Raw genomic sequence first — 26,686 nt, forward strand, 5'->3', positions numbered from 1 at the left:
AATACAAGACCTCCATATGAAGAGGCATCTCCCCTCACCAAGGTGGGGGGGGGGGAAGACTTCTGATGTACTCCGAAGTCTGGCAGAGGGAGATTCAGGACAAATGGACTCTGTCCACAGTGTCTCTAGGATACAAGCTAGAGCTTTGAGAGTTTCCACCATCTCGTTTTCTGAGATCAAACGTTCCCAAGAAACCAGGGAAAAGGCAATCCCTGTTGCAAGCATTAGACAGATTATTGGCTCAAGGGGTGATCAGACATATTCCCAAACAAGAGCAAGCCTCAAAACCTCAAACCTAATTACAGTGCCAAAGCCAAATGGGGATATCAGACCAAGTCTAGATATACGTAATCTAAATCGGTTCCTGAAAATCCGGTCCTTTTGCATGGAGTCAATCAAGTCAGTCGTTTCCATCCTGCAAGGAGAAAAACTTCTGGCGCCCATCGACATCAGAGATGCATAGCTGCTTGTCCATATATTTCCTCCTCACCAGAGGTTTCTGCGGTTCAAAGTAGAACAGAAGCATTTTCAGTTAATAGCCTTGCCCTTCGGGCTTGCTACAGCACCTCGGCTATTCACTAAGGTATTAGCTCCACCTCTAGTTAGGTTAAGGGCACAGGGCATAACTGTCTTGGCTTAGAGGATCTATTGTTAATAGACCAGTCAGTGGCTTGCTTGAAGCAAGGTGTAGCCATCACAAGCAGTTACCTGGAGGGTTTGGGCTGGATTACTTGCCAAAGTGGCTGTCCTCATGAGTGTCCCAAAGCCTCAGTTGGTGGTTACTATCTGGGAACCTGCTGAAGGAAAAGTCCTTCAGATCAATTATATGGAAGGTAGTAATGACAGATGCCAGCCTTTCAGGCTGGGGAGTAGAAACCATGCCCATCGACATCCTAGAGATTCCGGCAGTGTATCTCGCGCTAGAAACCTGGACCTCCAGGTTAAAGACTTGTCCTTCCAGGATCCAGTCCGACAATGCCACGGCTGTTGCATATATCAATCACAAGGGGTCACCAAGAGTCTCTCAGCTCAGAGAGAGGTGAACCAGATTCTAACTTGGACAGAAGAGAATGTCCCATGCCTAGCGGCAGTTTTCATTCTGGGAGTAGAGACTTGGCAGGTGGACTATCTAAGTCGCCGGCAGTTATTCCCTGGAGAATGGTCTCTTCACCCCAAGGTGTTTCAGACTGTTTGCCAAAAATGGGCACTCCAGACGTAGACCTTCTAGCGTCCAGATTCAACACTAAGCTAGCCAACTTTGCATCGAGGACAGGGGACCCACTCGCATACGGAACAGATGCGTTGGCGACCCAGTGGGATCAGTTTTTACTGATCTATGCACTTTTCCCCGATTCAGTTGCTACCTCAAGTTCTTTGCAGGATTAAGCTGGAAAGAAAAATAAATTGGTAATACTGGTAGCACCAGCATGGCCCAGAAAGTCATGGTACGCAGAGATCGTAAGGATGGCAGTGGAGGGTCCAGGGCTCTTCCCACTAAGGCCAGACCTGCTATCTCAGGGGCCGATATTCCATCCTACTTTACGAACGCTAAATTTAAGAGCTTGGCTATTGAGACCCACATTCTAAATAAACGTGGGCTTTCCAGGTCCGTTATCTCTACTAGGACGCTAGCTTCTAGAGCTATATATTATAGAGCCTGGAAAGCTTATGTTGGTACCCTTGGAGATGTATCATAGGCAGAATTCTTACCTTTCTACAATTAAGCGTAGAGGTGAAGCTGGCCCTGAGTACTATTAAGGGCCAAGTCTCAGCCTTATCAATTTTTATTTCAAAGACTGCTTGCTATGCATTCTTTAGTCCAGGGTTTCATGCAAGGAGTGCTGTGGATTAATCCGCCAGTTAAATCACTCTTAAGCCCTTGGGACTTAAATTTAATTTTGTCAGTGTTACAAAAACAGACATTCGAACCGTTGCAGCATGTTCCCTTAGTCCTTCTGACTAGGAAGCTGATATTTTCGTTTGCTACATCCTCAGCAAGGAGGATTTCAGAATTGGCTGCTTTCTTGTAAGGAGTCATATTGGGTTATTCATGAGGACAGCGTGGTGTTACACCCTCATCCAGGTTTTTTGCCAAAAGTGGTTTCAGGCTTTCATCTGAAGATATTGTCCTGCCAGGGTTTTTTCCCAAGACCTTGTTCCGGGGAAGAAAGGTCACTACATTGTCTTGATGTAGTGAGAGCAGTGAAAATGTATTTAAGAAAACTGCTCCGATTTGTAAAACTGATGTCTTATTTCTTCTGCCAGAGGTTCCTAAGAAGGGACAGGCAGCGTCAAAATCCACTGTCACTAAGTGCATTTGGCAAGTTATAATTCAAACTTATGATTTAAAGGGAAAGATTCCCCATTTTCAAGTTAAGGCACACTCTACCAGAGCAGTTGGTGCTTCTTGGGCAGTGCATCACCAGGCCTCCAGGTCTCAAATCTACAAGGCCGCGACTTGGCCTTCAGTACATACATTTGCAAAATTTTATCAAGTGCATGTAAGATGGAATGAGGATATCGCCTTTGGCGCAGTGTGCTGCAGGCAGCAGTATAAGTCCTCAGGTCTGGGGGTTACCCTACAGGTTGTCTCCCTCCCTTCAAGTAGCATTGCTATGGGACATCCCACCAAGTAATTGCATGACTCTGTGTCCTATGATGTACGATAAAGAAAATAGGATTTTTAAAACGGCTTACCTGTAATATCCTTTTCTTGGAGTACATCATAGAACACAGAGCTCCCGCCCCTCTGTTTTATGGGGTGAGAGTATATTACTTGTATTGCTTGGCTACAAAAACTGAGTGCTCCTGGAAGGAGGAGGGGTTATATAGGGGAGTGAACTTCCTGTATTGGTTATATCAGTGTCAACACCTGAAGGTAGTCCTATAATCCACCAAAGTAATTACTTGAGACTTTGTGTCCTATGATGTACTCCAAGAAAAGGATTTTACAGGTAAGCTGTTTTAAAAATCCTATTTTTGGGTGCCGTCATTATGTCCACCAAGAACGAGAGCCGCACCGCCATCGTTTGACGGTAGGTGGATGGCAAGTGGTTAAACTGAGATCTTCTACACAGCAGAGTTCATTCCTTTTGATAGGTAGAAACATTGTATATATCTGCTTCTTTTATCAACAATGTTCTCAGAATTGGCAGGCTGTCCAGATAGCAGAGACTTAAATTGCACCGACGGGGAGACTTCAGACAACTTGCATTGACTTAAATTACACAAGTTCTTTTCAAGTCTCGCTGTGCGGGTTGTGCTTAGTTGCCCCACAAGTTGGATCGCCCCTGTGTGAACCGGCTAGTGCATAAATGAATCTGCCTAATTTGCAGCACAATCGGCCTGTTAACCGCTTAACAACCGCGCCATAGCCAAATGACGTCTACAGCGTGGCTCTAACTCTGGGAGAGCATACATTGACCTGCTCCCGCTCTGTTCCTGTGTATTGTGTGCAGGGGCTGTGTCCTTTCTATCCAGTCATCTCTCAGAACTTGCCTCGCTGAGCTCTTCAGAGTGTAACTTCATCTCTCTGCCCCCTTTTTTTCTGACAGGGCAGACAAGTGTTATAACTCAGTACTTTGAACAGATGTAGACAAGAGAATACTGCAGATAAACAGGTGTAACTTATGTAGGAGGATTTGTTTAATTGTGTATCGCCCAAGGCCAGTCACTTCACTGGGTATATGGAAGGGTTTATAACCACTTTAAAGTGGTTATGTCATGTCACGTAGCCCCATCACTTGTATCCTCTGTTTTATGATGATCTAAAGTACTGTCTGTGTTGTGTTTTTATTTTTTTACTTAAACCCTAAATACCTTTTCTCACACCGTTATGATCCCCCTTCGCTCTACTTCACCAATCTAAAGAGAAAGCAACAAGAGTAGCTGAGATTCCTCTGACATCAGCCGGCTAGCAGAGGCTGGTTATGTGACCACAGAATGTCTTATTGTAATAGCTGAGGCATTGTTTCCAAGTCCCTGCTGGGGAATTTACACAGCACCTCTTCAAAAGATGTTTTATCTGTCCTCAGTCATTCTCCTTGTTGGTAGATGGTACCTTATGATGGTTACATGTAATATGTAGTTTTAGATTAAAGATCAATTTTAAAGCATTTTTGTAGAATGACCTGTGAAATACAGTGTAAATTTTGATTTTAATTGATAACCTAGGCATAGAGTAAAATTTTGGGTTGTCTTGTGCTTGAAAACTGTGGTAACTGAAGTATCGTTCTCAAATCTTGAACAATATTTTCTTTTGTTCTAGAGTACTTGTTGAAAAGAAAATGGGAAACCTTTTCATTACGTCTAAATCAAGCTCAGCAGCAAATGAGGATGACTGAAAATGTTTTACTGTTTGCATTTGTAGAGGTATGTTTTCTTGTTTAAAGGGATAACTGGCATGCAATTTACAGTGAACATGAAAACCCTTTTAATGCGCAATATTGTGCATAAATATGAATCTTGTACTCTGATATAATGGGCTATAATTTTTTTTGTTTTTTGCAGTATATTAACTTCCAGGCACTCCATTGAAGTCTATTAGAACGCAACTGGCAGCTGGGGGGGGACTGTTTCTGTAACTGCTTAAATATGTTAACTGAAATTCAGCTTTTATTTGTTAGGTCTTTCTAAACCTATAGTGCATCTAACACTGCTCTCTCTCCCCAGACTGACATTGCTGTTGTCTAAGGGTGTATGTTGCTTCTCCATCCACAGTGGAGACACTCTAAGCCTGTGAGCACTACTTGTGGAAGTTTAAAAAAAAAAAAACCTGTCCAATGGACTAAATCGGGATCCCAATAGACTTGTCCTGATAAAAAAAAGTTTTTATTTTCTTACATCAGGGGACACAGAGCCATAGCATTTACTATGTGGGTTATAGGGCCACTGATAGGTGATGGACACTGGCACGCCCCAAGGAAGGAAGTGTACTCCCTATATAACCTCTCCCATTCCTGGGAGTCCTCAGTTTTTTCGCCAGTGTCTAAGGTGTTGGTCATGAGTAAAGATGTGCTGTGCTCCATTGGAAGCTTCATTGCTGGGGCTAGCCATGCGAACCGGATCCGTTTAGATGTCCTTTAATGGGCTATGGTGCCCCGGGCCTACAAGGTTTTGCTTGCGAATGCTTCTTTTTTTAGCAAGCCGGACCCTGGGATCCAGTACTTTTTGGTAGTAAGACCACAAAGTTTTTACTGGCAGGGTGCTGTTGCGGGTCCAGGATTGTGGCTAACCTCTAGGTTCCCCTGTTCTTGAATGCTTCGGAGCCCACCGTGAAGGGTGAAGATTGGGTTTATCTCCGATAACCCTGCAGCCAGTAAAGGTAAGTGGAGATTATCTTAAGAATTTCTCCTTTTAAGTTATAATGTTGTCATGCCTATGTTTCTCCACTGGGGGCTGTATTGAGCACCCACCACCTAATGCTGGAAACTGTATCAGAAGCCTTTATTTCTCCTCTCCTCCGGCCACAAGCAGATCCTCCGGTAAAAATGGGGGTCTGGTTCTCCTCCTGCGCCCCCAATGTTGTTTTTTTCCCCCTTCGGGGGACTTGTGCGACAAAAGCATTCTTTTTTTTTATTTTTTTTAAAAAGGCCGCTTGATGGTGGGTTTACTACCACAACCCCCCCCCCCCCGCCACAGCCATATCAGCTGTTCGCAAGGCACCGCTCGCACGGAAAGTCACTTTTTATTTTTTGGAGGGGGGGCGTGGCTAATGTGGAAGAAGTTGTTAAAGCACTGTGTGTAGCTGTTGCTGGCTGTGAAGGGAGAGAGCAGGAGGATGGCTTGTTTCAGGTTGGGGACACAGACATTCCCTTTGACACATTATACTTTACCAAGCTAGGTATTAATAGCAGCTTATAGTGCTGGACTATAGCCTAGTGTACATTCTTTTGCTGGTAGTGCTTCTGATTTGTGCTTCAGGCTATGAGTGATAATGGGACCATGATCTCCTCGAAGGGTTCTAAAGGGTTCCACAACAAACTAAATCCATTTCCAAAATAATGTCATCCTCTTCGGAGAGGGATGCGGCTGGTCAGATTGAGTCCTCAGGGGAAACTGTTATTGCAGCTGCACTTAGAGCTGCAACCAACAATGAATTTGTCTGCTGACTAATCTATCGATTATTTTTTCAATTAGTCAATGACTATACGATTATTATTTTATTTTTTTTAATGAATCTAGTGTGTTCTTTTTGTGATTAGATAATTAATCCTTTGGATAACTTTTTACAAAAAATAAGTAAAACTTCTAATATTTTAACTTTTATAAAATTTTTCCTAAAAGTACCTCAATGTGGTAAAGTTTTAACAGTATAAAAAAGTGCCAAAAATAAAATGTAAACCACTTTAGCATCAGGCACGAATAATGGCATTGCCATGAATTCAGAGCCAGAAGCATTAAAGCGGGGTTCCACCCTAAAGTGGAACTTCTGCTGATCGGAACCCTCCCCCCCTCGGGTGTCACAATTGGCACCTTTCAGGGGGTGGAGATATCTGTCAGACGGGTATTTACACCCACTTCCGGGCATAGACTCCCCTTCCAGGCATAGACTCACATGGGTCTCAGAGACAGCGCGGACAATTCCTATTGCGCTGCGTGACTTGCGCATGTGCAGTAAGGAACTGGGAAGTGAAGCCGATTTGCTTCACTTCCTGATTCCCTCACCTAGAATGGTGGCGGCAGCAGCCGAGAGCCGAGCGATCGATCGGCCTCGGCTGCCGGCATCGCTGGAACCCGGGACAGGTGAGTGTCCATTTATTAAGTCAGCAGCTGTAGTATTTATAGCTGCTGGCTTTTTAATATTTTTTTTTTTTTTTAGGTGGAATCCCTCTTTAAAAAATGCCATATAAAAATGCTACAAAAGCACTGCTGCTCTGCACTGCTGCTCAACACTGTGTGTACAAAAACACATGAAAGACATAATATACAAAAATAAAGTGCCCAAAAATAAAAGGTATCGCTTTAGGGCATGAGGCATGAAAATGCCATATAAATTCCGCCTAACACATTTAAAAAGATTTATTCAGAAGGCATTATGTGGTAACCTTACTACTCAACCACCCATAATGCCTTCAGAATGCATATTTTGCAAAGTGTTGTTAATTACATAGTGTTATTGTAGAGTTGATTGAGCAGTATTTTTGTGGTGTGTTACTTGTAATTGTAATGTAAAACATACCTGAGGAGGTAAAAGTTTTCAAGGAAGGAAGGAACCAAGCCCAACAAAAGCACTGCTCTACACTGTGGCTGTGCAAAAATAATGGCCAATACACTGAAGGCAGCCATGAGCCATCTCAACATAAATACACGAATACAGCCCAACAAGAACAGTGTATGAGTGCAAAAGGTTGGGGGGCCTGTGTTACTTACTCCATTGCAATGCTATATTTTAGCATTGCAATGGAGGAAGGTTAGCATATCGACATGCTCTGATGTTAGACTTGCTCTTTTTTTTTTTTTGTCATAATGTTGCCAGTAACTGAGAAAAGCCTTTCAGATGGGGTTGATGTTGCAGGCACAGACAAGTAACTCTTTGCCAGCATGGCCAAGATGGGAAACCTCTCCATTTTTCTTCCACCATTTCAGCGGATTTTCTTCCTTTGGAATAGCCTGCTCACTGAAATACATATGTATCTCATTCCTCACTACTTCTCTGTGGGTTTCTTCATCTTGGATGTGACCAGTCATGTCATCCTCGCCATTACTGTGGTGGTCATCTGAATCTGAAGAACCGAGCAGTGTCTAACAGACACTTGCCTCTTCTCAGAAAATGTCATGTCTGCACTGGCTGACTGTTCCTCACATCGATGTTGCGTTTGCTCTTCCTCGTATCATCTTTTCACTTCAAGGGCAAGAGCTTGGACTTTGAACTTTTAAACTGTCCTCTGCTGGCAGTAATTTTAGTTTGCGGAATCTGGGGTCCAAGGCTGCTGCAATAAGACGTATATTTTCTCCACCATCATCTGAGTTTAGTTTCCCGCTCCCATGTTGATGTCATCTCCTGTGCAGCAACACTTTGGAAAGCCTTAACTGCTGCTGTCTTGCAAATTGTGCTCTGTATGGATTTCTGGAGGCCCTTTACCAGAGGAGGTAAAGCGAAAGCAGTCACATAGGACTCTCCACTCAAGAAAACAGTAGCACACTCAAAGGGCTTCAGAACTTGTTCCACTTCCTCAAGTAAGCTCCACTGATCATGTTTTAAATCCAGGAAGCGCTTGCCTCGTGGTGTGACATCAGGATCCGAAAGAGTTGCAGTCACTGGCAACCTATGTTCAACCAGGCAGCTGATCACATGTAAAGTACTGTTCCATCTTACGGATACATCATTTATTAGTGCATGCACAGGGATACCCATTTGTTGCTGCTTTGCTTTAAGCTTTGTAGTGGCCAGCTCACTTTTTTTTAAATGTTCCACAAGGCACTTTGCAGCCCTCAGGGGCTTGCTGATCTGGGGATCCCTCTGGGCATGGTTGACAACTAACTGCAATCTATGACCAGCACACCTGAGAAGAGATGCCATGCTTTTCTTCCAAAATATACAGAGAATCGACAACATTTGCAGCGTTATCATGGACCAAGTACATTTATAAACAAAAAAATACTAGTAGTTATTATTTACAAAGATGGCTCGTTCGTTTTGAGGCCGTAGAGCGCCAGGATGTTTTCTTCTGAGATGCTCGTGCATAGCAGTAGTGCTGTCGTGGTACGCCATTTTGGTTTTGCAGAGGCAACAAAGGACCATTAAATCTTTTTTTTTTCTCATACCTTTGAAAGTCGTGGTCTGGCTTTTCGTGCTGCACCGGAACTTTTTTCCCCATTCCTAGGGGCAGGAAGAGCAGCAGCCACCGCCGCTATTACCACCATTTACCCACAAGATGAGACGAGCGTGACGCGTCGACGGCTTTCACGCACGCCGACGTATTTTTGTAGTCCATTACATAGACGTGAAGTGTCCGCTCTAGCTGCGCTAGACACTTCAGTTCCTGTATATATCACATGAGTTTTTTCTAATACCATTTGGATAGAAGATTGATGCTATATCTTTCCATAGTGGGGCCAAACAGCAGATTCCCATCTAGTGCTCAGATCCCTCTTATTGAGGTGCAGGAGGCTGGGGATCAGGTAGATCTTCCCAAAGATTTGCAAGATTATTTATCCTTTTAGGAGGATCCTAATATAGGAGGAGTAGCATCACAAGACAGGTTGCTTGTGCACTCCCTTACTAAATTGGTCCGTTCAACCTTTTTTTTTTTTCTTTTGCTGCCTGCAGGCTCTTGAGGAACCCACCTCTAAGTTAGGATCGTTGGAACCTCCCCCATCTGAGGATTCTGAATAGGGAATATCCGGATAAACAATATTATCCTCCTAAGAAATTCTCCACACTTTATCCTATGGAAGAGGATTTCTATAAAAAAAAAATGTGGGGGGGGGGGTTCCAGCAATTGATGGTGCAATGGCCTCAGTGAACAAGAATCTCACATGTCCAGTGTGGATAATGCGCTCATGTTAAAGGATCCAACAGATAAAAAGTTGTAACTTCTTTCTAAAAGCAATAAGTCTTTAGCAAGTTCAGTAGCGCAGCCGGTTCTTGCTGCAATTGGTGTATCCCAGTCCATTAAGGAATAGTTTGTGGAGATACTTAAAATTCTGCCTGATCTGCAGGCCCAGCAATAAGCTGGTGTGTCAGACGCACTGTTTCAGAGTAGATGCCATGAAAGATTCTATCATTCAAGCCTCACGGCTTATGCGTGGTCTAGTGCATTCTCAGAGTTCTATGGCTGAAAAATAGGTCAGCCGAAGCACCATGCAAAAAGCTCTTAGCCAGTTTCCCCTTTTCACGGTGAATGGCTATTTGGAGACAATCTTGATAAAATACGTCCAAAGGATCTCTAATGGGAAAAGCTCTTTTACCAGTAAAGAAGTTCACACATTTCCTTTAAGCGTGCTGCCTCTCCTGTGCCAGGGGCATCAGCCGTCAGGTTCAAGGGGAAGACCCCAAGGGCAGCACCAGGAACAGAAGAGATCTTGGGGCAGAAAGCCCAGAATGCTAAAGCCTCCTCGTGAAGAGGCGTGCTCACTCGGGTGGGGGGGAAGGCTCCTGCAATTCTCAAAGATCTGGCAGAAACAATGTCAAGACAGATGGGTGGCTTCTGCAGTTTTCTCTAGGTTACAACTAGAGTTCCAAAAGTTTCCGTCTAATAGATTTCTAAGGTCAAATGTTCCTAAGGTTGCAGGGAAAGTCGCTCTGGATCATCTATTATCCCAGTCGGTGATATCAGAGGTTCCCTTAGTGGAACAGGGCACAGGTTTTAATTCAAACCTTTTCACGGTTCCAAAACCAAATGGAGAGGTAAGACCCATTCTAGATCTCAAAGCTCGGAATTGGCACTTAAAAATCCGATCTGGCCCTCTCAGTTTCTGGCAACTCTTTTAGCCAGATTGAGGGCTCAAGGCATAACAGTCCTAGCCTATTTAGACAATCTACTTTTAATAGATCATTCAGTTTCAGGTCTAAACCAGAGTCTGATCACAGCTGTAAACTACCTGGAATCTCTGGGTTGGATACTCGACCTAGAAAAATCCTTCTTAAAACCATCAAGGCGATAACAGTACTTGGGGCTGGTTATAGATACCATACAGAAGAAGGTATTCTTAACCCAGACAATAATCGGTTCCATTGTAGGACTAATTCAACTTATCAAAACAAAGAAAAATTCTTCCATTTGGCTGTGCATGAGATTGTTAGGGGAAATGGTGGCCTCCATCGAGGCCGTCCCTTACGCACAGTTTTCACTCAAGACTGCTTCAAAACACCATCCTGTCGGTCTGGAATAAAAAAGATTCAGGCCTTGGATTTTTCCAATACGCTTGGCTCCCGACACAAGTCAGAGCCTAAATTGGTGGTTATCCAGCAAAAGGGAAAATCTCTTCTACCTGTGTTCTGGAAAGTGGTGACAACAGATGCCAGCCTTCTAGGCTGGGGAGCAGCCCTGGAAGATGATTCTGTCCAGGGGAGATGGTCCAGGTTAGAGAGGACCTTGCCTATCAATTTTTTGGAGATTTTGGCAGTACGCCTGGCCCTAGAATCTTGGACGGTCAGACTATGGGACTGTTCTGTCGGGATTCAGCCCAACAATGCCACGGCTGTGGCTTACATCAATCACCAGGGGGGGCATGAAGTTGTACTGCCCAAAAAGAGGTGAATCCTGTTCTAGCTTGGGCAGAACACAACATTCCTTGCCTACCTGCAATTTTCATTCCAAGAATAGAGAATTGGCAGGGGGACTACTTGAGTCGCCAACAATTATTTTACAGGAGAATGTGTTCTTCACCCCAACATCTTCCTAGCGATATGTCAGAGATGGGTTATTCCGGACAAAAACCTATCCCTGTCCAAATCCAACAACAGTCGACAACTTTGTGTCGAATGAGGGATCATGCGAAACCGATGCATTAGTCTTCCAATGGGATCAGTTTTCACTGATCTATGTGTTTGCTCCATTCCTGCTACTTCTGCGCCTTCTCCGCAGGATCAAAGAGGAACAAAAGGAGTTGATTCTGGTGGCCCCAGCGGGGCCCAGAAGATCTTGGTTCACAGAGATCATAAAGATGGCAGTAGGAGTCCCTCGGACTCTGCCATTATGGCCAGACCTTCTCGCATAAGGTCCGGTATTCCATCCTACCTTAAGGACGAAAAATTGAAACCCACTCAAGGATCATGGGTGATCTCCTTCAATAGTGTCTACTTTAATGCCAGGAAGCCTGCTCCCAGAATAATTTACTATAGAGTCTAGAAGGCATATGTTTCTTGGTGTGGATCCGAGGGTTGGCACCCCAGGAGTATGTCGTAGGTAGAATCCTTGATTTCCTGCAAATAAGATTAGAAATGAAGCTAGCCTTGACTACTATCAAGGACCAGATCTTGGCCTTGTCATTTTTTTTTCAATGGCCTCATGCTTCCCACTCTTTGGTATTCAGGGGGTAACACGGATTAATCCCCCTATCTAGGCACCTCCTAAATCCTTGAGATTTCATTTTTGGTTTTATCGGCTTTGCAGAATCAGCCTTTTGGCAAGAAAGATCAGCTTTTTTTGGTTGCCATTTCTTCTGCTAGAGTATCGGCACTAGTCTGTCTTGTAAAGAGCCGTATTTGATTATGCATAAGGATAAGGTGGTTTTGCTTCCTCAGCCTGAATTCCTACCAAAGGTGGTGACAGGTTTTTTCTTTTTAAACCAGGATATTATTCTTCCTTCTCCCCAGAGCCTCAATCTGGGGAAGAGAAGGCACTACATTCCCTTGATGTAGTAAGAGTGATCAGAGTCTACTTAAAGGCGACCGCTCAGGTTTGCAAAACATGTTTTGTTTGTACTGCCAGAGGGTCCAAATTGGGCACAGGCAGCGTCAAAATCTGTTATTTTCCAAATGTATTCATCAAGTGATTGTTCAAGCTTCGGCTTAAGGAAAAAAAAAATCTTTCTTCATGTTAAAGCACACTCAACCAGGGTGATTAGTGCCTCTTGGGCGGTGCATCATCAGGCCTCTATGGCTCAGATCTGTAAGGCCGCGACTTGGTCTTCGGTTCATAAGTTTATCAGATTTTATCAAATCGATGTAAAGGTCATGAGGATATTGCCTTTGGGTGCAGTATACTGCAGGCTGCAGTATGAGTCCTCTGACCTCCTTTTTGCCCTACTTTTTTTGTTGTCACCCTCGCTTCAGTTGCCATTGCTATGGGACATCCCGCATAGTAAGTACTATGGCTCTGTCCCCTGATGTAAGAAAAGAAAACAGGATTTTTAAAACTGCTTACCTGTAAAATCCTATCCTTTGATGTACATCAGGGGACGCAGAGGTTCCTCCCTTTTGTTATGCACTTGTATTGCTTGGCTACAAAACTGTGGACTCCCAGGAGTGGGAGGGGTTATATAGGGAGTACACTTCTTGCTTTAGGGCGTGCCAGTGTCCATCACCTATAACCCACATAGTAAGTACTATGGCTCTGTGTCCCCTGATGTACATCAAAGAAAAGGATTTTACAGGTAAGCTGTTTTAATAATCCTGTTTTTTCTATCAAAACTGTATTTGAATCTGAGGTGCTTTTAGGAATTTGAGGCTTTTAAAAACGAAAGGGGCTTTTTGGCAAATTTAAACTCTATATATCTATCTCCATCTTGTCAGTAAAGGGGAATGTCAAGCTTTCAACGCTCAGCAGAAGCGCATCTACTGCTAAATGAGGTGTTGGCCCCTATGAGGGGTAAAAAAAAAACCTTTTCCTCAGGTTACCCTCACACAATGAAACTATTGGGTGCTCAGTACCAGTGCATACTGAGCAACCCAATCAAGCTCCAGTGTCTATCACTTTAACCAGTTTCCGACCCATGCACGCTGATGTACGTTGGCAGAATGGCGTACAGGTACTTCCATTTTTAAATGGCGCGTGCCGGTCGAGACCCCGTGATCCCAGTCGCGGGTCCCGCGGACCCGATCGCCACGGGGGTACCCGTGATCGTTTTACGGGGTGGCTGAACTGGGAGATGCCGTTGTAAACAGCATCTCCCCGTTCTGCCTAGCAACAAGTGACACTGATCTCTGCTCCATGTGATTGGAGCAGAGATCAGTGTTCACTAACACAAAGCTCAGCCCCCCACAGTTCGTAACACGCCCCTAGGAACACTTAAACCCTACACTGCCACCCCCTGGTTAACCCCTTCACTGCCAGTGTCATTTACACAGGAATCGATGCATTTGTATAGCATTGATTGCTGTATAAATGACAATGGTCCCAAAAATGTCCGATGTATCCGCCACAATGTCGCAGTCACAATGAAAATCGCTGATCTCAGCCACTACTAGTAAAAAATAAATAATAAAAATTAATAAAACTATCCCCTATTTTGTAAATGCTATAACTTTTACGCAAACCAATCGCTTATTGGGACTCCTTTTTACCCCAAAAATATGTAGAAGAATATGTATCGGCCTAAACTGAGGGAAAAAATGTTTTTTTTTTGTTTTTGTTTTTTTTTGTTTTAATATATATTTTTGGGGGAAAGGACATCAATTTTGTTTGGGAACCACGTCGCATGACCACGCAATTGTCAGTTAAAGCGACGCAGTGCCGAATCGCAAAAAGTGCTCTGGTCTTAAGCCAGCAAAATGGTCTGGTTTGAAAGTGGTTAACATACAGAAAACTGGCTTTGTCTTTAGGGTGTTTTTTTATTTATTTATTTTTTCTCTAGCAATGTTTTTTCAAATTGTAATAACGAGTTAACTGTCATTGTCGACCTTTATTTTGCATCGATTGATTTAAACTGCTGATTGGCTGGGATTTTTTTTCTTCTAGGTTGTTTCAGCCTAAATCGTTCTTGTTGATTACAATCTAGTTTTTATAACGCCCAAGCATAATTAAGAGTTGTTGGCAATGTCAGTATATAGGAAAAAAAACAAAAACTGTTCTGTATTCTTAGGGAACACTAGCTCAGGCTGTAAAGAAAGGAGAGTGGATTTTGCTGGATGAAATAAACTTGGCAGCTGCGGAAACTCTAGAATGTTTGTGTGGTTTACTAGAAGGCTTATCCGGATCCCTGGTTTTACTGGACAGAGGAGACACAGGTAATTGGATTTTTTTTTGAAAAAAAACTTTTTTTGCAATTAAGATATGCCAGTGTATAATTTAACATATGACCATTTGCCAGAAGTGGGCAACCTGATTGGAATGTAATGCATAAGTCACATATCCTATAAAGCCAGATTTTGTTAATCTAAATTAACACCTGTATTTGTTTTATTGATGATGTAGCGTTTATAGTTTGAAGCTGCCACCAACACCCAGTTTCAGGAAAGTCATGTAACAGTGAATTTATGGTTATGCTTTGCTTATCAACTGCTTAAGGATCGACTTGCGTCGATATACGTCGGCAGAATGGCACGGCTAGGCACAATCACTTACTTGTACGTGATTCTTTAAGTGCCTAGCCCTGGGTCCTGAGCTCCGTGGCCACGGGACCAGTGGACCCGATCGCCGCTGGTGTCCCGCAATCAGGACACGGAGCTGAAGAACGAGGGGGGGGGTCTGTGTAAACAAACCTCTCCCCGTGCTTCCTAGAGTGGCTGCCACCGATCGTCTGTTCCCTTTTATAGGGAAGGACAATCAGTGACGTCACATGCCAGGCCACACCCCCTACAATAAAAAAGTCATACATAACACCTACACTGCCCCCTAGTGGTTAACTCCTTCACTACCAGTGTCATTTACACAGGAATTAGTGCATTTAAATAGCACTGATTGCTGTATAAATGACAATGGTCCCAAAAAATGTGTCAAATGTCTGATGTGTCTGCCATAATGTCGCAGTCACAATAAAAATCGCTGATTGCTGCCATTACTAGTAAAAAAATAAAAATACTATAAAACTATCCCCTATTTTGTAAATGCTATAACTTTTGCGCAAACCAATCGCTAATTGCGTTTTATTTTTTTAACCAGAAATATGTAGAAGAATACATATTGGCCTAAACTGAGGAAAATAATGTTTTTTTTAAATATATTTTTTGGGGATATTTATTATAGCAAAAAAGTAAAAAATATAGCATTTTTTTTTCAAAATTGGCACTCTAATTTTTTTTTTTTATAGCGCAAAAAATTAAAACCGCAGAGGTGAACAATTACCACCAAAAGAAAGCTCTATTTGTAGGAAAAAAAGGACGCCAATTTTGTTTGGGAGCCACGGCGCACGACCACGCAATTGTCAGTTAAAGCGTCGCAGTGCCGAATCGCAAAAAGGGGCCTGGTCCTATGGCTGCAAATTGGTCTGGGGCTTAAGTGGTTAAGCACACATTTAAATTAAAGTAGTATTTTATGTGACTAAGCATACTTTTTTATATATATTTTTTTAATGCTGTGCACAGATAAAATGTTTTTTTGGCTACAGTAGCTTTAGGGGGACAAACATGAACCACTTTGTTGATTTTTTGTGCAAATATTCAAAGCTGCTGTGTGGGGGCTTTTTGTTGGAAATTATACAAAAGAAAGTTGTATATTTTTAGAAAGCAGAAGCCCTGTAGATTATGCCTTCACAGTTCCATAGGTTGAAAAAAGACCATCCAGCTCAACCGATAAAAAGAGAAAAAATTCCATATACTCCTTCCAGAGGAAGACGAAAAACCCCAGCAAAGCATGATCCAATTTGCTACAGCAGGGATAAAAAAATCCTTCTGAATCACTTTTTTTGGATAACCAGATGCTGGCTATTGGGGGTGGGGGAGAGGAGGAGAACCAAACATGTTTAATATGTAAACCCAAAATTTCATATTCTTGATGTGCATATTTTTTTTTTTTTGGGGGATACAACTCAAAACATATTGGTTACGTTTATTGGCGTTTATCCCATTACCTGGAGGTTGACTGATTTTGGTAAAAAAAAATCTTCTGTTTTTAAGTGTCTCCCTCGGAGTTGTCCTGAGTGTCCGTCTTTGGGGCGCTATGAAGGTTAACAGCAGCCACTGCTACTGAGTTGTGCCTCTCACCGCCCACTTCTCTCCCTGATATTCACAGAATGCATATTACTATTTTACCACAGTGCAACTAAAGTGAATGGAGGACGAATGACGGGATCTCCACTACCCAATTACAGAACATTGTAATAGAATAGTAATACCAGTTTGGAGAGGGCAGAAGGGGGTGGCAAAACAAGCAGTGCAACTTTTCTCCGTATCAATAGTGACTGGTTAGTCTCGTAGCTCCAGAAGATGGCCACTAGAGCAATAAAATAGGGCGGCTCTTTACCTGACCAGATTACTTACTAAAATGCCTTTTCTTAGAACTCAAAATGGGGGAATTTTTTTTTTTTTTTTTTTTTTTTTAAATCGCTTGCAGTCCGGGCTATATATATGGCCTATGGATAGCAAGTGGTTAAAGTCCATAGTCTATGCACAGGTTCACTTAAATGTGAAAACTTCGGAGAGCAACTTTTAAGCAGATGCCATGATTATATTGGCCAACTATTCCTAATCAGTTTTTCAGTTGTGTACTCATTTGCGCTCTTCTGTCAATTTGTACGCATCTGATGGCCTTGGGTAACATCTCTTGCATGGTTCTGCACAGCTCCCACTCTCAGGCTGCCATTGGATGGATACTGTGTAGGACCGCTTGATCCCTGCAATTTCCTAGTGCGCTGTTTGATTATACAGTAGCAACTGGAATATCATTTTATGGCTATGTAAGGTATTTAGCGGTAGCATGTTTTTTTAAAATTAATTATACCAGGTTCTCCTTATGAACCCACATGCTATTCAGTATTTCTTATATTCACCGACTGACACAGCTTCTCTTTAGACCATTGGGTTGTTATGCTACTTTCAGGATAGGACTAGGCATTACATGTTAACATGTGATAATAAAACTAGAATTTTCTAGTTGCGCCCAAGGAGCGGTCCCTTAGGTAACAACACCTCAGCATGCTACTTCAGTCTCCGTTTTATTTTGCCTAGTGAAGGAGCCCTGACTGGCCCATCGGTCCCTCTTTATTTTATTTTTTCTGTTGAAGCTTGGCTTTTTGCGCAAGATAGATCCTGTAATCTGCTATCAACAGCCGGCTGGATGACAGGCTGGGTACCCTTATCCTTGTAGTCTCCCCAGCCTGGCCATCCTGCGTGTGCAGGTCGCAGCTCCGCGCTAGGCAGGCCATAAGGAAACCTCAGCTCCAGAGTTGGTCGGTTAGCTTTTATGCTCCTGGGCGCACACATGACTGGGCTACTGATGTCTGCGTCAGTGTGCCAGGCCAACAGCCACTCTGTACTAATCAGAGTGTGGGTCTGTGATGGAATCTCTCCCAGCTCTTCAGGACTGGTAAGTACAGCTCTCCCTGCCTCGGTGGGGCTGAGCAGCTGGGCATTCTCTGGGAAGTCGATTCGGGGGTCCCTCACATACCTCTCTTCTCTCCCTGTCCCTTTCTCCCTCCCTGTGTGGGATGCGGCAGTGAGGTGTGTGTCTGTGCTCTCCCGGGGGCTCTCACCTTGGGGGTTGTGCTGGCTGGGTCGTTTTTCATGTCCCTGGAAGGTTCATGTGAGGCTGTACTTGTGTTTCTCTCTGTCCTTCATGATTTTTGCCTCAGTAGCCATCTTAGGTGTGGGCAAGGGAAAGCATGCTCTCTTTGGCTTCGGCGGCCATTTTCCCTGTAACTTGTCCCTATACTGGATGCCAGCAGCCATTTTCTGGAAGCCTGAACACGTTTTTTCAGTGTTCTCTAGTGGCAGTGTGTGCTCCTGTGCTCTGGTGGCCATTTTCCCTGTGTTTTATGTACTTATACCGGATGCTAGGTGGCCATTTTCTTTGAGCCTGAGCACACTGCAGAGCGGTTTCAGCGCCATTATCCGCTGCTTCCATCAAGACAGAGCTGATTCCTCTGCACCTGGGAGCCAACAGACTGCAGGCACTGCCTGATGGATAGCGCAGAACCCCTCAGGGTGGTGAGTCCTGTGGGAAAGAGCCCCTCAGCCAGCAGCAGCAGGTAAGACTGTCACTGTATTAAGTCCCCTTCAGGTGGCAGACAGGATAGGGTCAGCATGGCTTCAGAAACTGCTGTTTCTTCCCCGAAATCCAGGCAGTTGCAACCAGTTTGCCCGAGGAATGCGCAGTGCCCCTGAACGTTTTATCGGGGTCCTCAATTTGTTGCTAATGTGCAGGCGGTGCATGTGTGCAAGGTGCTATAAAGCGACCCCTGCCCCCGCCCTTCGGGGAGAGCTCTGACGCAGACTGGGGCCCTGCTGAGGCTGGTGACCCCTGCTCTGTCGTTTCAGACAACGTGACGAGGACCGTTCGGACAGTGTGGATGAGTCCCCGTCCGGGTCCATGCACGATAAAGCGTTTGTTGGAGCACTTATCACAGCTGTGCATGATACCCTGAAAATTCAGCAGCCAGCAGATGTAGCGGTCCCTTTTGGGTCCTGTAAGCCAGCCCGTTCACCTAAGGTTTTCCCGTATCTGACTTCTTTTGACAAGTTCATTTAGAAGGAATGGGGTCGACCGCAACGGACCTTTTTGTTCCCCAAATATATAGCGGCACGTTACCCCTTTGAGGAAAGCCTTCTCAAGAACTGGTCGGCTCCTCTGGTCGAGGACCCCCCAGTATCCAGGTTAGAGGGGACATTGAGTTGGCAAAACTGTTGCACCGCGAATTGGAAGAACAGGCTTCTCCTGTCTGCGTGGAACTAGCAGACCGACTAGTGCAGGCCGTAAGTATGTTTGTGACCTGGCCCTAGATACCCTCCCTCTGTTATCTAGGGCTTCAGTGTGAGCAGTGGTGCTGAGCCACCTGATTTGGTTAAAATGCTGGTCGGCTGGCCAGGCATCCAAGAAAGCCCTGACGGATCTTCCCTTCCTTGGCGACTGGCTCTTTGGAGCCTCTTTGGTTGACTACATTAAAAATGCCACAGATGGTAAGAGTACACTACTCCCACAGGCCAGGAAGGCTAAGTAGCCACGCCGTAGGCAAGAGCCCTCTTTTTCTGCTCACAAACTGCTTTAGTCTGCCCGGAGCTTCGGTCAAACGTCCCCAGCCCGACAAAATGGCTTCTGAAGGACAAAAGCGTCCCTGGAACCGCAAGCCTGCGAGCAAAAGTGCTACTGCATGAAGGATTGCCCCCACCCGCAATTCGGGGTGGGGGGGGGGGGGTCGCCTTTGAGAGTTTGCAGCCCGGTGGACCTCTCGGCTGTCCGACCAATGGGTCTGCCATCTGATTTACTCTGGCTACAAGATGGAGTTCCTCTCTTGGCCGCAAAACAGATTCTTCCCCCTCCAGCATACCCGTACTCCCGGCTCGCCGGGAGGCCCTCTTGGGGGCGGTAGGAGACCTGCTGAATCGTGGGGTGATAGTGCCTGTTCCGGAATTGGAATGTTTCCAGAGGTTCTATCTAAACTGTAGTCCCCAAGAAGGAAGGGGTACGTCCAATCTTGGACCTAAAAGCCCTCAATTACTTTGTAAAAGTACAGGGGTTCAGAATCTGTTTGCTCAGTAGTCGCGGCACTCCAATAAGGGGACTCCTTGGCATCTTTGGACATCCAGGATGCGCACCTGCACATACCCTTACGCCTTCGGCATCGGTGGTTTCTGCGATTCGCAGTTGGGGAAGCCCACTACCAGTTTGTGGCTCTTCCCTTTGGTTTGGCATCAGCCCCCCGAGTCTTTAACAAGGTATTTACTCCTGTTTTGGCGTTACTGCGACAACGCGATTGTGGGTTATATATGATCTCCTCCTGAGAGAATCTTCCGCCTCAGAGTTAGAGGAGGATGTGGCTCTCACCATGCAGACTCTGCAGGAATTTGGGTGGCTGTTGAGCGTAAAGAAGTCGGTGGTCGTACCAACTCAGCATTTGGAGTACCTAGGCTTGCTGCTGGGCTCCAAGGAAGCGAGAGTATTTCTCCTTTCAGACAAGCTGCAGACTCAGAGCCACGGTAAAACTGCTGATGAACCACAAATGGTCTTCGCTACGCTTCTGCATGCGAGTCCTGGGACTCGTGGTGGCCTCTTTCGAAGGCAGTACCATATGCCCAGTTCGACACCAGAGTTCTGTAGAAGGAGATTTTGACGCAGTGGGACAAATCTCTGTTGTCCCTGGATCGACAGATTCAGGTGAGCCAGTTAGTCAGGGATTCCCTGATCTGGTGGCTGAGGTCCCTGGTACTTCAGACCGGAAAGTCGTTACTACCTCTGAAATGGACGGTGCTCACAATGGACGCCAGCCTATCCGGCTGGGGTGGAGTAATGGATGTTCAGTCGACTAAGGGCTACTGGTCGATTGATCGGCAACTTGGATTCCTCAATCTGCTCGATCTGAGAGTGATCAGGCTATGCCTCTCCACATGGTCAATAAGACTGCGAGGGCGCCCGATCAGGATCCAGTCAGACAACGCCACGGCTGTGGCATATGTCAATCACCAAGGAGGAACAAGAAGCTCGGCCACCGCACGGGAGGTCGCTCACGTACTTCGATGGGCAGAGCGACATGTACTGGCCCTGTCGGCCATTTACATCCCGGGAGTGGAGAACTGACAGGTGGACTATCTAAGTCACCAGATGCTGGACCCAGTAGAATGGGCAATGCATCCGGAGGTGTTCAGGCTACTGTGCCTGTGGTGGGGCACACCAGACGTGGATCTTCTGGCCTCCCGTCTCAATCGGGAGGTGCTGAGATTCGTGTCCAGGACAAGGGATCCTTGGGCAGACGAACTGGTGGCTCCGTGCGATCAGTAACAGCTGATTTACGCCTTTCCTCTACTAAAACTGTTTCCGCGTCTGCTTCACAGAGTGGAAGTCAAGGGGATACCAGTCATTCTGGTTGCCCCAGGTTGGCCTCAGTGTCCTTGGTACGCAGACCTAGTGCGCCTGGTGGCAGACGCTTCCTGGCGACTGCCATTGCAAGAGGACCTTTTGTCTCAAGGTCCGATTCTCCATCCTGCCTTACCATCGCTGGCTTTAACGGCATGGCTATTGAAAGCCAGGTGTTGAGGAACCGGGGTCTTTTGGACTTGATATTCCTAACTATGCTGAGAGCACAGAAATCTTCTTCTTGGAAGATATCATCGTACCTGGAAGGCCTACGTCTCCAGGTGTGAGGAGAAAGGATGGTGTCCTCGCTCCTTTTCTGTATCCAGGATCCTGCTTTTTCTACAGCAAGGTGTAGACCAGAAATTGGTTTAAGCACCATTAAGGGACAAATATCAGCTTTGGCTTTTTTTTTTATTTTTTTTTCAGCTACCCCTGGTGTCTCACTTTCTAGTGAGCACTTTTGTCAAAGGGGTCCGACATGTAGTCCCTCCGGTGTGTCCACCGTTACCCCCATGGGGGTCTGAATCTGGTGTTAGCGGCGCTTCAGAAACTGCCATTAGAATATATCAGAAAGATTCCCCTGTTGACTTCCCAGAAAGTGGTCTAGTGGCCATCACTTGGCCGGGAGGGTTTCGGAACTGGCGGCCTTGTCTTGCAAGTCCCACTATCTGGTTATCCACAGGATAGGGTGGTGTTGCGTTCGCAACCATCTTTTCTGCCGAAGGTGTTTTCGGCATGCCACATCAATGAAGCATTGTGTTACCATCTCTGTCCTAAGCCGACACATCCTAAGGAGGGGACCCTCCATTCCCTGGACGTGGTTCAGCCTCTGTGGGGTATTTGTCTGTCACGACTCCCTTCCGGAAGTCAGACTGCTTGTTTCGGTGGCTGGTCCGAAAAAAGGCATGACGGTCTCCTCGGCCACCTTTTCCAGGTGGATTAGACGGATTGTTGTACAGGCCTATGCCTTGAAAGGGCAGTGCCCCCTTTCCGATCAAAAACAACCGGAACGTCTTGGGCCTTCCGACATCAAGCAGCTGTCGCTCAAGTATGTAAAGCGGCGACTTGGTCGTCTGTTCACATTTTACAAAATTCTACAAGGTAGATTTCAGTGCCTTTGCTGCCTTTTTTGGCTGCAAAGTTTTGCAGGCGGCTGTATAATGGCAATTGCACATACAATTTTTTTTTTCCTGTTTTTTGGGTAAAAACGCAGTACGTTTTAATGCACTGTTGCATTTGTTGCCGCAGTTTTGGTGCGGTTTGAGGGTAGTGCTTCTCTGTTGAGGAGCACCCTGTTTTTTTTTGTGGTGGTTATTCCACACACTGTAGTTTTTTTTGTGGGTAAAGTTTGTACTAGCTCCCACATGCCATGTTGGATGAAGTTTTTGATGTTTTCCCTCCCCTCGTTTTGGCACTGCTTGGGGATGTCCCAATGGTCTAAAGAGAAGCTGTGTCAGTCGGTGAATATAAGAGAAAATAGGATTTTTTTTTGTACTCACCGTAAAATCCTTCTCTCTAATTCACCGACTGACACAGCACCCAACCCTCTTATTTTTCTTTACGTTATACTGCTTGTTAATGTGCTGAGGCTGCAGTAGCATGCTGAGCGGTTGTTACCTAAGAGACCGCCCCTTGGGCGGAACTAGAAAGTTCTAGTTTAATCACATGTTAACTTGTAATGCCTAGAAGGTGGCATAACAACCCAATGGTCTAAAGAGAGAAGCTGTGTCAGTCGGTGAATTACAGAGAAAAGGATTTTACGGTGAGTACAAAAAATCCAATTTCTTTTATTGAAGAACGTAAAAACTAATCAACATCTTATTTTGCATATACAGATCCCTTGGTACGTCACCCAGATTTTCGATTGTTTGCTTGCATGAACCCTGCTACTGATGTGGGAAAAAGAAACCTACCACCTGGAATAAGAAATCGGTACATTTTTAAATATGTATTATATTTCTGAATACTCGTGCTGCTGGTATTAGGATTATATTTTGATTTGTAAATGTGTGCAGTTTGGCCATGCTCTCATTATGGTTACTTAATGTGCTGCTTGTATTTGTATTAAATCTCTTGTGATGTAGATTAGTAATGGACGGAGTTTTGATTTTATATTGTTTTAATTTACTACCTGTAAATTGCTGACATTAAAGCCTCATGCACACAGGGCGTTTTTACAGCGGCTTTTAGCAGCTTGACTTTTTAGGCTGCAAAAAAAGCCTCTCCATGTTCTGTGTCCATGCACAAACAGGCTTTTAGGAGCTGTAAGTGGCATAGGCGTTTTCAAGCTGTAAAGAAAAAAAAAACCAAAAACACAGGGCTAGTGCGTTCTGAGGACCAGCGTTAGAGCTGTAAAAATGTCTGATGCTGGTAAAAGATGATAAACGTGGCTTAACGCTGAATAAGCCTCATCAAGCCGCTTTTTTTTTTGGACATGTCAAAATCAATGGTTCTATGAAAACCCATTGATTTGGATAGATGATCCAACATGCGGTGCTGCTCTTGTGCTGAGTATCTTGAAGGGAAACCCTCACCATAATGAAGAAAAAAAAAAAAACTGGCATGGTGTCCCCACCCCAAGAGCATACCAGACCCTTATCCGAGCATGCACCCCTACCCATTCACCCAAAAAGTGTCAAAAATAAACAGTACACAGGTTTTTGACAAAGTAATTTATTAAAGCTGCTTCGGCGTCTCTTCTCCGCTTTCAGCTTTCTTCTCTCTGGTGATTGTCTTCATCTTATGGTTCTTCTCCCTCCACTCAATTCTTCTTCTGCCGCCGGTTCTTCTGTCTCCGCTGTCTCCTCCTGCCAACGGTTCTTCTCCCTGCTGTCTTCTCCCTCTGCCAGGTCTCCTCTCTCCGCTGTCTTCTCCCTCTGCCAGGTCTCCTCTCTCCGCTGTCTTCTCCCTCTGCCAGGTTTCCTCTCTCCGCTGTCTTCTCCCTCTGCCAGGTTTCCTCTCTCCGCTGTCTTCTCCCTCTGCCAGGTTTCCTCTCTCCGCTGTCTTCTCCCTCTGCCAGGTTTACTCTCTCCGCTGTCTTCTCCCTCTGCCCGGTCTCCTCTCTCCGCTGTCTTCTCCCTCTGCCAGGTCTCCTCTCTCCGCTGTCTTCTCCCTCTGCCAGGTCTCCTCTCTCCGCTGTCTTCTCCCTCTGCCAGGTCTCCTCTCTCCGCTGTCTTCTCCCTCTGTCAGGTCTCCTCTCTCCGCTGTCTTCTCCCTCTGCCAGGTCTCCTCTCTACATTCTCTCCCGCTGTAATGCTTGGTCCGCTGTGTGCCATTGCTTATATAGCCATGGGTCAGGGGCCACCCAGTGACGTCATCCAGAGGCCCTATCCCCTTGTGACTTCACCGCCCCATCATGGCCTGAGCGCTGATGTCACAAGGTGGCAGGGCCTCCAGGTGACTTCACCGTGTGGCCCAGCCCCATGGCTATATATGTAGTCATTGCTTCCTTGTCAAGAGTTCTTCCACTTGACATAAGGTAAACTCTCAAAAAATTTGAAATGCAAACAGTTATATTTGTAGGTTTACTTGACTTATCCTTAAAGAATGCTGAGATACTGGCTATATCCTAAAATACCAGATATGTTGTACTTTCCCATAACACCTCTGTTCAACATTCTATGGTATGTGTTGTGCCATTATAATGTGTCTACGTTTCAGGTTTACTGAGCTTTATGTGGAAGAACTAGAAAATGAGAGTGATTTACAGATCCTCATTGTGGATTATTTGAAAGGACTAAATCTAAATAAGACAATTGTTCAAGGAATTATCAGGTAAGTAAAGGATGTTGGTCAACTCCTGACCAGCCATCCTGTAAAAATATTTGTCTTGATAACATTTTTGAGCTCTAAGTAAAGGCTTTGAGTAGGTGACAGCATGCAAATGGGTATAGAAAATTGGGATAGCTTTTTCTTTTTTATTGCTGGATATCTTTTGTGCATTGAAAGTTTTTGTATTTAAAATTTATTTTTGATATGGTAATGGAAAAGAATACAATTCATGTACTAGATCAAAGTTTTGCATATATCAGGCAATTTAATATTATAGTGGTTAAACCCAAAAGCATACATTTATTATATTGCAGCTTACAAATTCTAAGTTGTGATGTCTACATTCGTTTTTTTGGTTTTCTTCTATTTTCATTTGGTGATTTTGCCAGTAAGACTGTTTTTGAAAAGAACAAACTCTCTTGCAGATGTAGTAATTTACAGGATTGAGACTAACCATATACCACTGGCAGGGGTGCTTACAATTATCAGTTTTAATGTATGTAAAACTTCTATTCCTAAAGGAAAAAACAGTTTTAACTGCTTATAAAGTATTAGCAGAATTTCAGCTTCAACTTGTTCGTTTATTCAAATCTGCTAGTAAATTGAACCCTCCCCCAGACTTACAATTCTGCTGTCAGGTGGCCCTGTGCTCCTTCATACAGGCTTTGAGCACTCTAAAACAGGTTTGTTATTGGCCAGATCACCTGGTGAAAACAGAGGGGGGGAAAAAAGACTAAAAAAATAATGCAGCCACCACATCTAAGGATTGCTAAACTTCAGTATATATTTAATCTCTTGGTTTTGGGTATAATACTGCTTTAAGCCGCTTTTAAATGATGTACTGTAAAATGGATTTGTAAACATTTAGCCTTGTCAAGTAAGCATATGCTCCATACTGCAAGAAATTATAGCAAAACCACATTTCTTGCTCAATACAGTGCAGGACACAGGCAAATTCAGAGTATAGGTTAAAGCCACGTACTTTTAGGTGATGGGATACTGGCAAAAACTGAGGACATGCATTATAGTCTTTCCCACTCCCAGCAAGCCTCTGTTCTTTACTAATGTAGTTGCGTTGGCTGGAGTATTTTTTTTTTTGGTTTAAAGGGGTTGTAAACCCTCGTGTTTTTTCACCTTAACGCATCCTATGCATTAAGGTGAAAAAACTTCTGACCGTTACCATTTCGTCTCATCTCAGAGGCTAAGCAGGGTCAGGCCTGGTTAGTACCTGTATGGAAGACTGCCTGGGAATACCAGGTGCTATACACGGTTCTATGCACATTGTTGCTAACACAAACAGCTAAACGTATGAGTGTGGGAAAGCACGTCAGGTGAGTACAAAGGTTCTGGCTCCTCCTTTAGCCAGGGTAAGGGCTCAAGGTATAACAATACTAGCCAACTTAGATCTTCTCTTCATAGATCAATTCGGTAGCCCGTTTAATCCAAACTTTGGTCACCACAGTTAGCTACCTGTAATAACTAGGTTGGATTGTCAACCTAGAGAAATCCTCCTTAAATCCATCAAGGAGATTGCAGTACTTGAGGTTGATCATTGATACAGCTCAGAAGAGGATTTTTTTTTTTCC

At 44.6% G+C, this 26,686-nt stretch overlaps 1 protein-coding gene across 1 annotated transcript in view; it reads left to right on the forward strand.

The window, feature by feature from the left end:
- MDN1 (midasin AAA ATPase 1) overlaps positions 1-26,686 on the forward strand; it is a 462,551-nt gene that overhangs the window by 148,253 nt on the left and 287,612 nt on the right. Inside the window, exons 17-20 of the mRNA XM_077487249.1 lie at positions 4,268-4,371; positions 14,470-14,614; positions 23,165-23,261; positions 24,990-25,103. Of these exons, the coding sequence (XP_077343375.1) occupies positions 4,268-4,371; positions 14,470-14,614; positions 23,165-23,261; positions 24,990-25,103 (460 nt within the window). The remainder of the gene's footprint in view (positions 1-4,267; positions 4,372-14,469; positions 14,615-23,164; positions 23,262-24,989; positions 25,104-26,686) is intronic.

This window comes from Lithobates pipiens, unplaced genomic scaffold (genome assembly GCF_037356315.1).
Source record: "Lithobates pipiens isolate NorthernLeopardFrog02 unplaced genomic scaffold, aLitPip1_a1.2 Scaffold_18, whole genome shotgun sequence".
Taxonomy (NCBI): domain Eukaryota; kingdom Metazoa; phylum Chordata; class Amphibia; order Anura; family Ranidae; genus Lithobates; species Lithobates pipiens.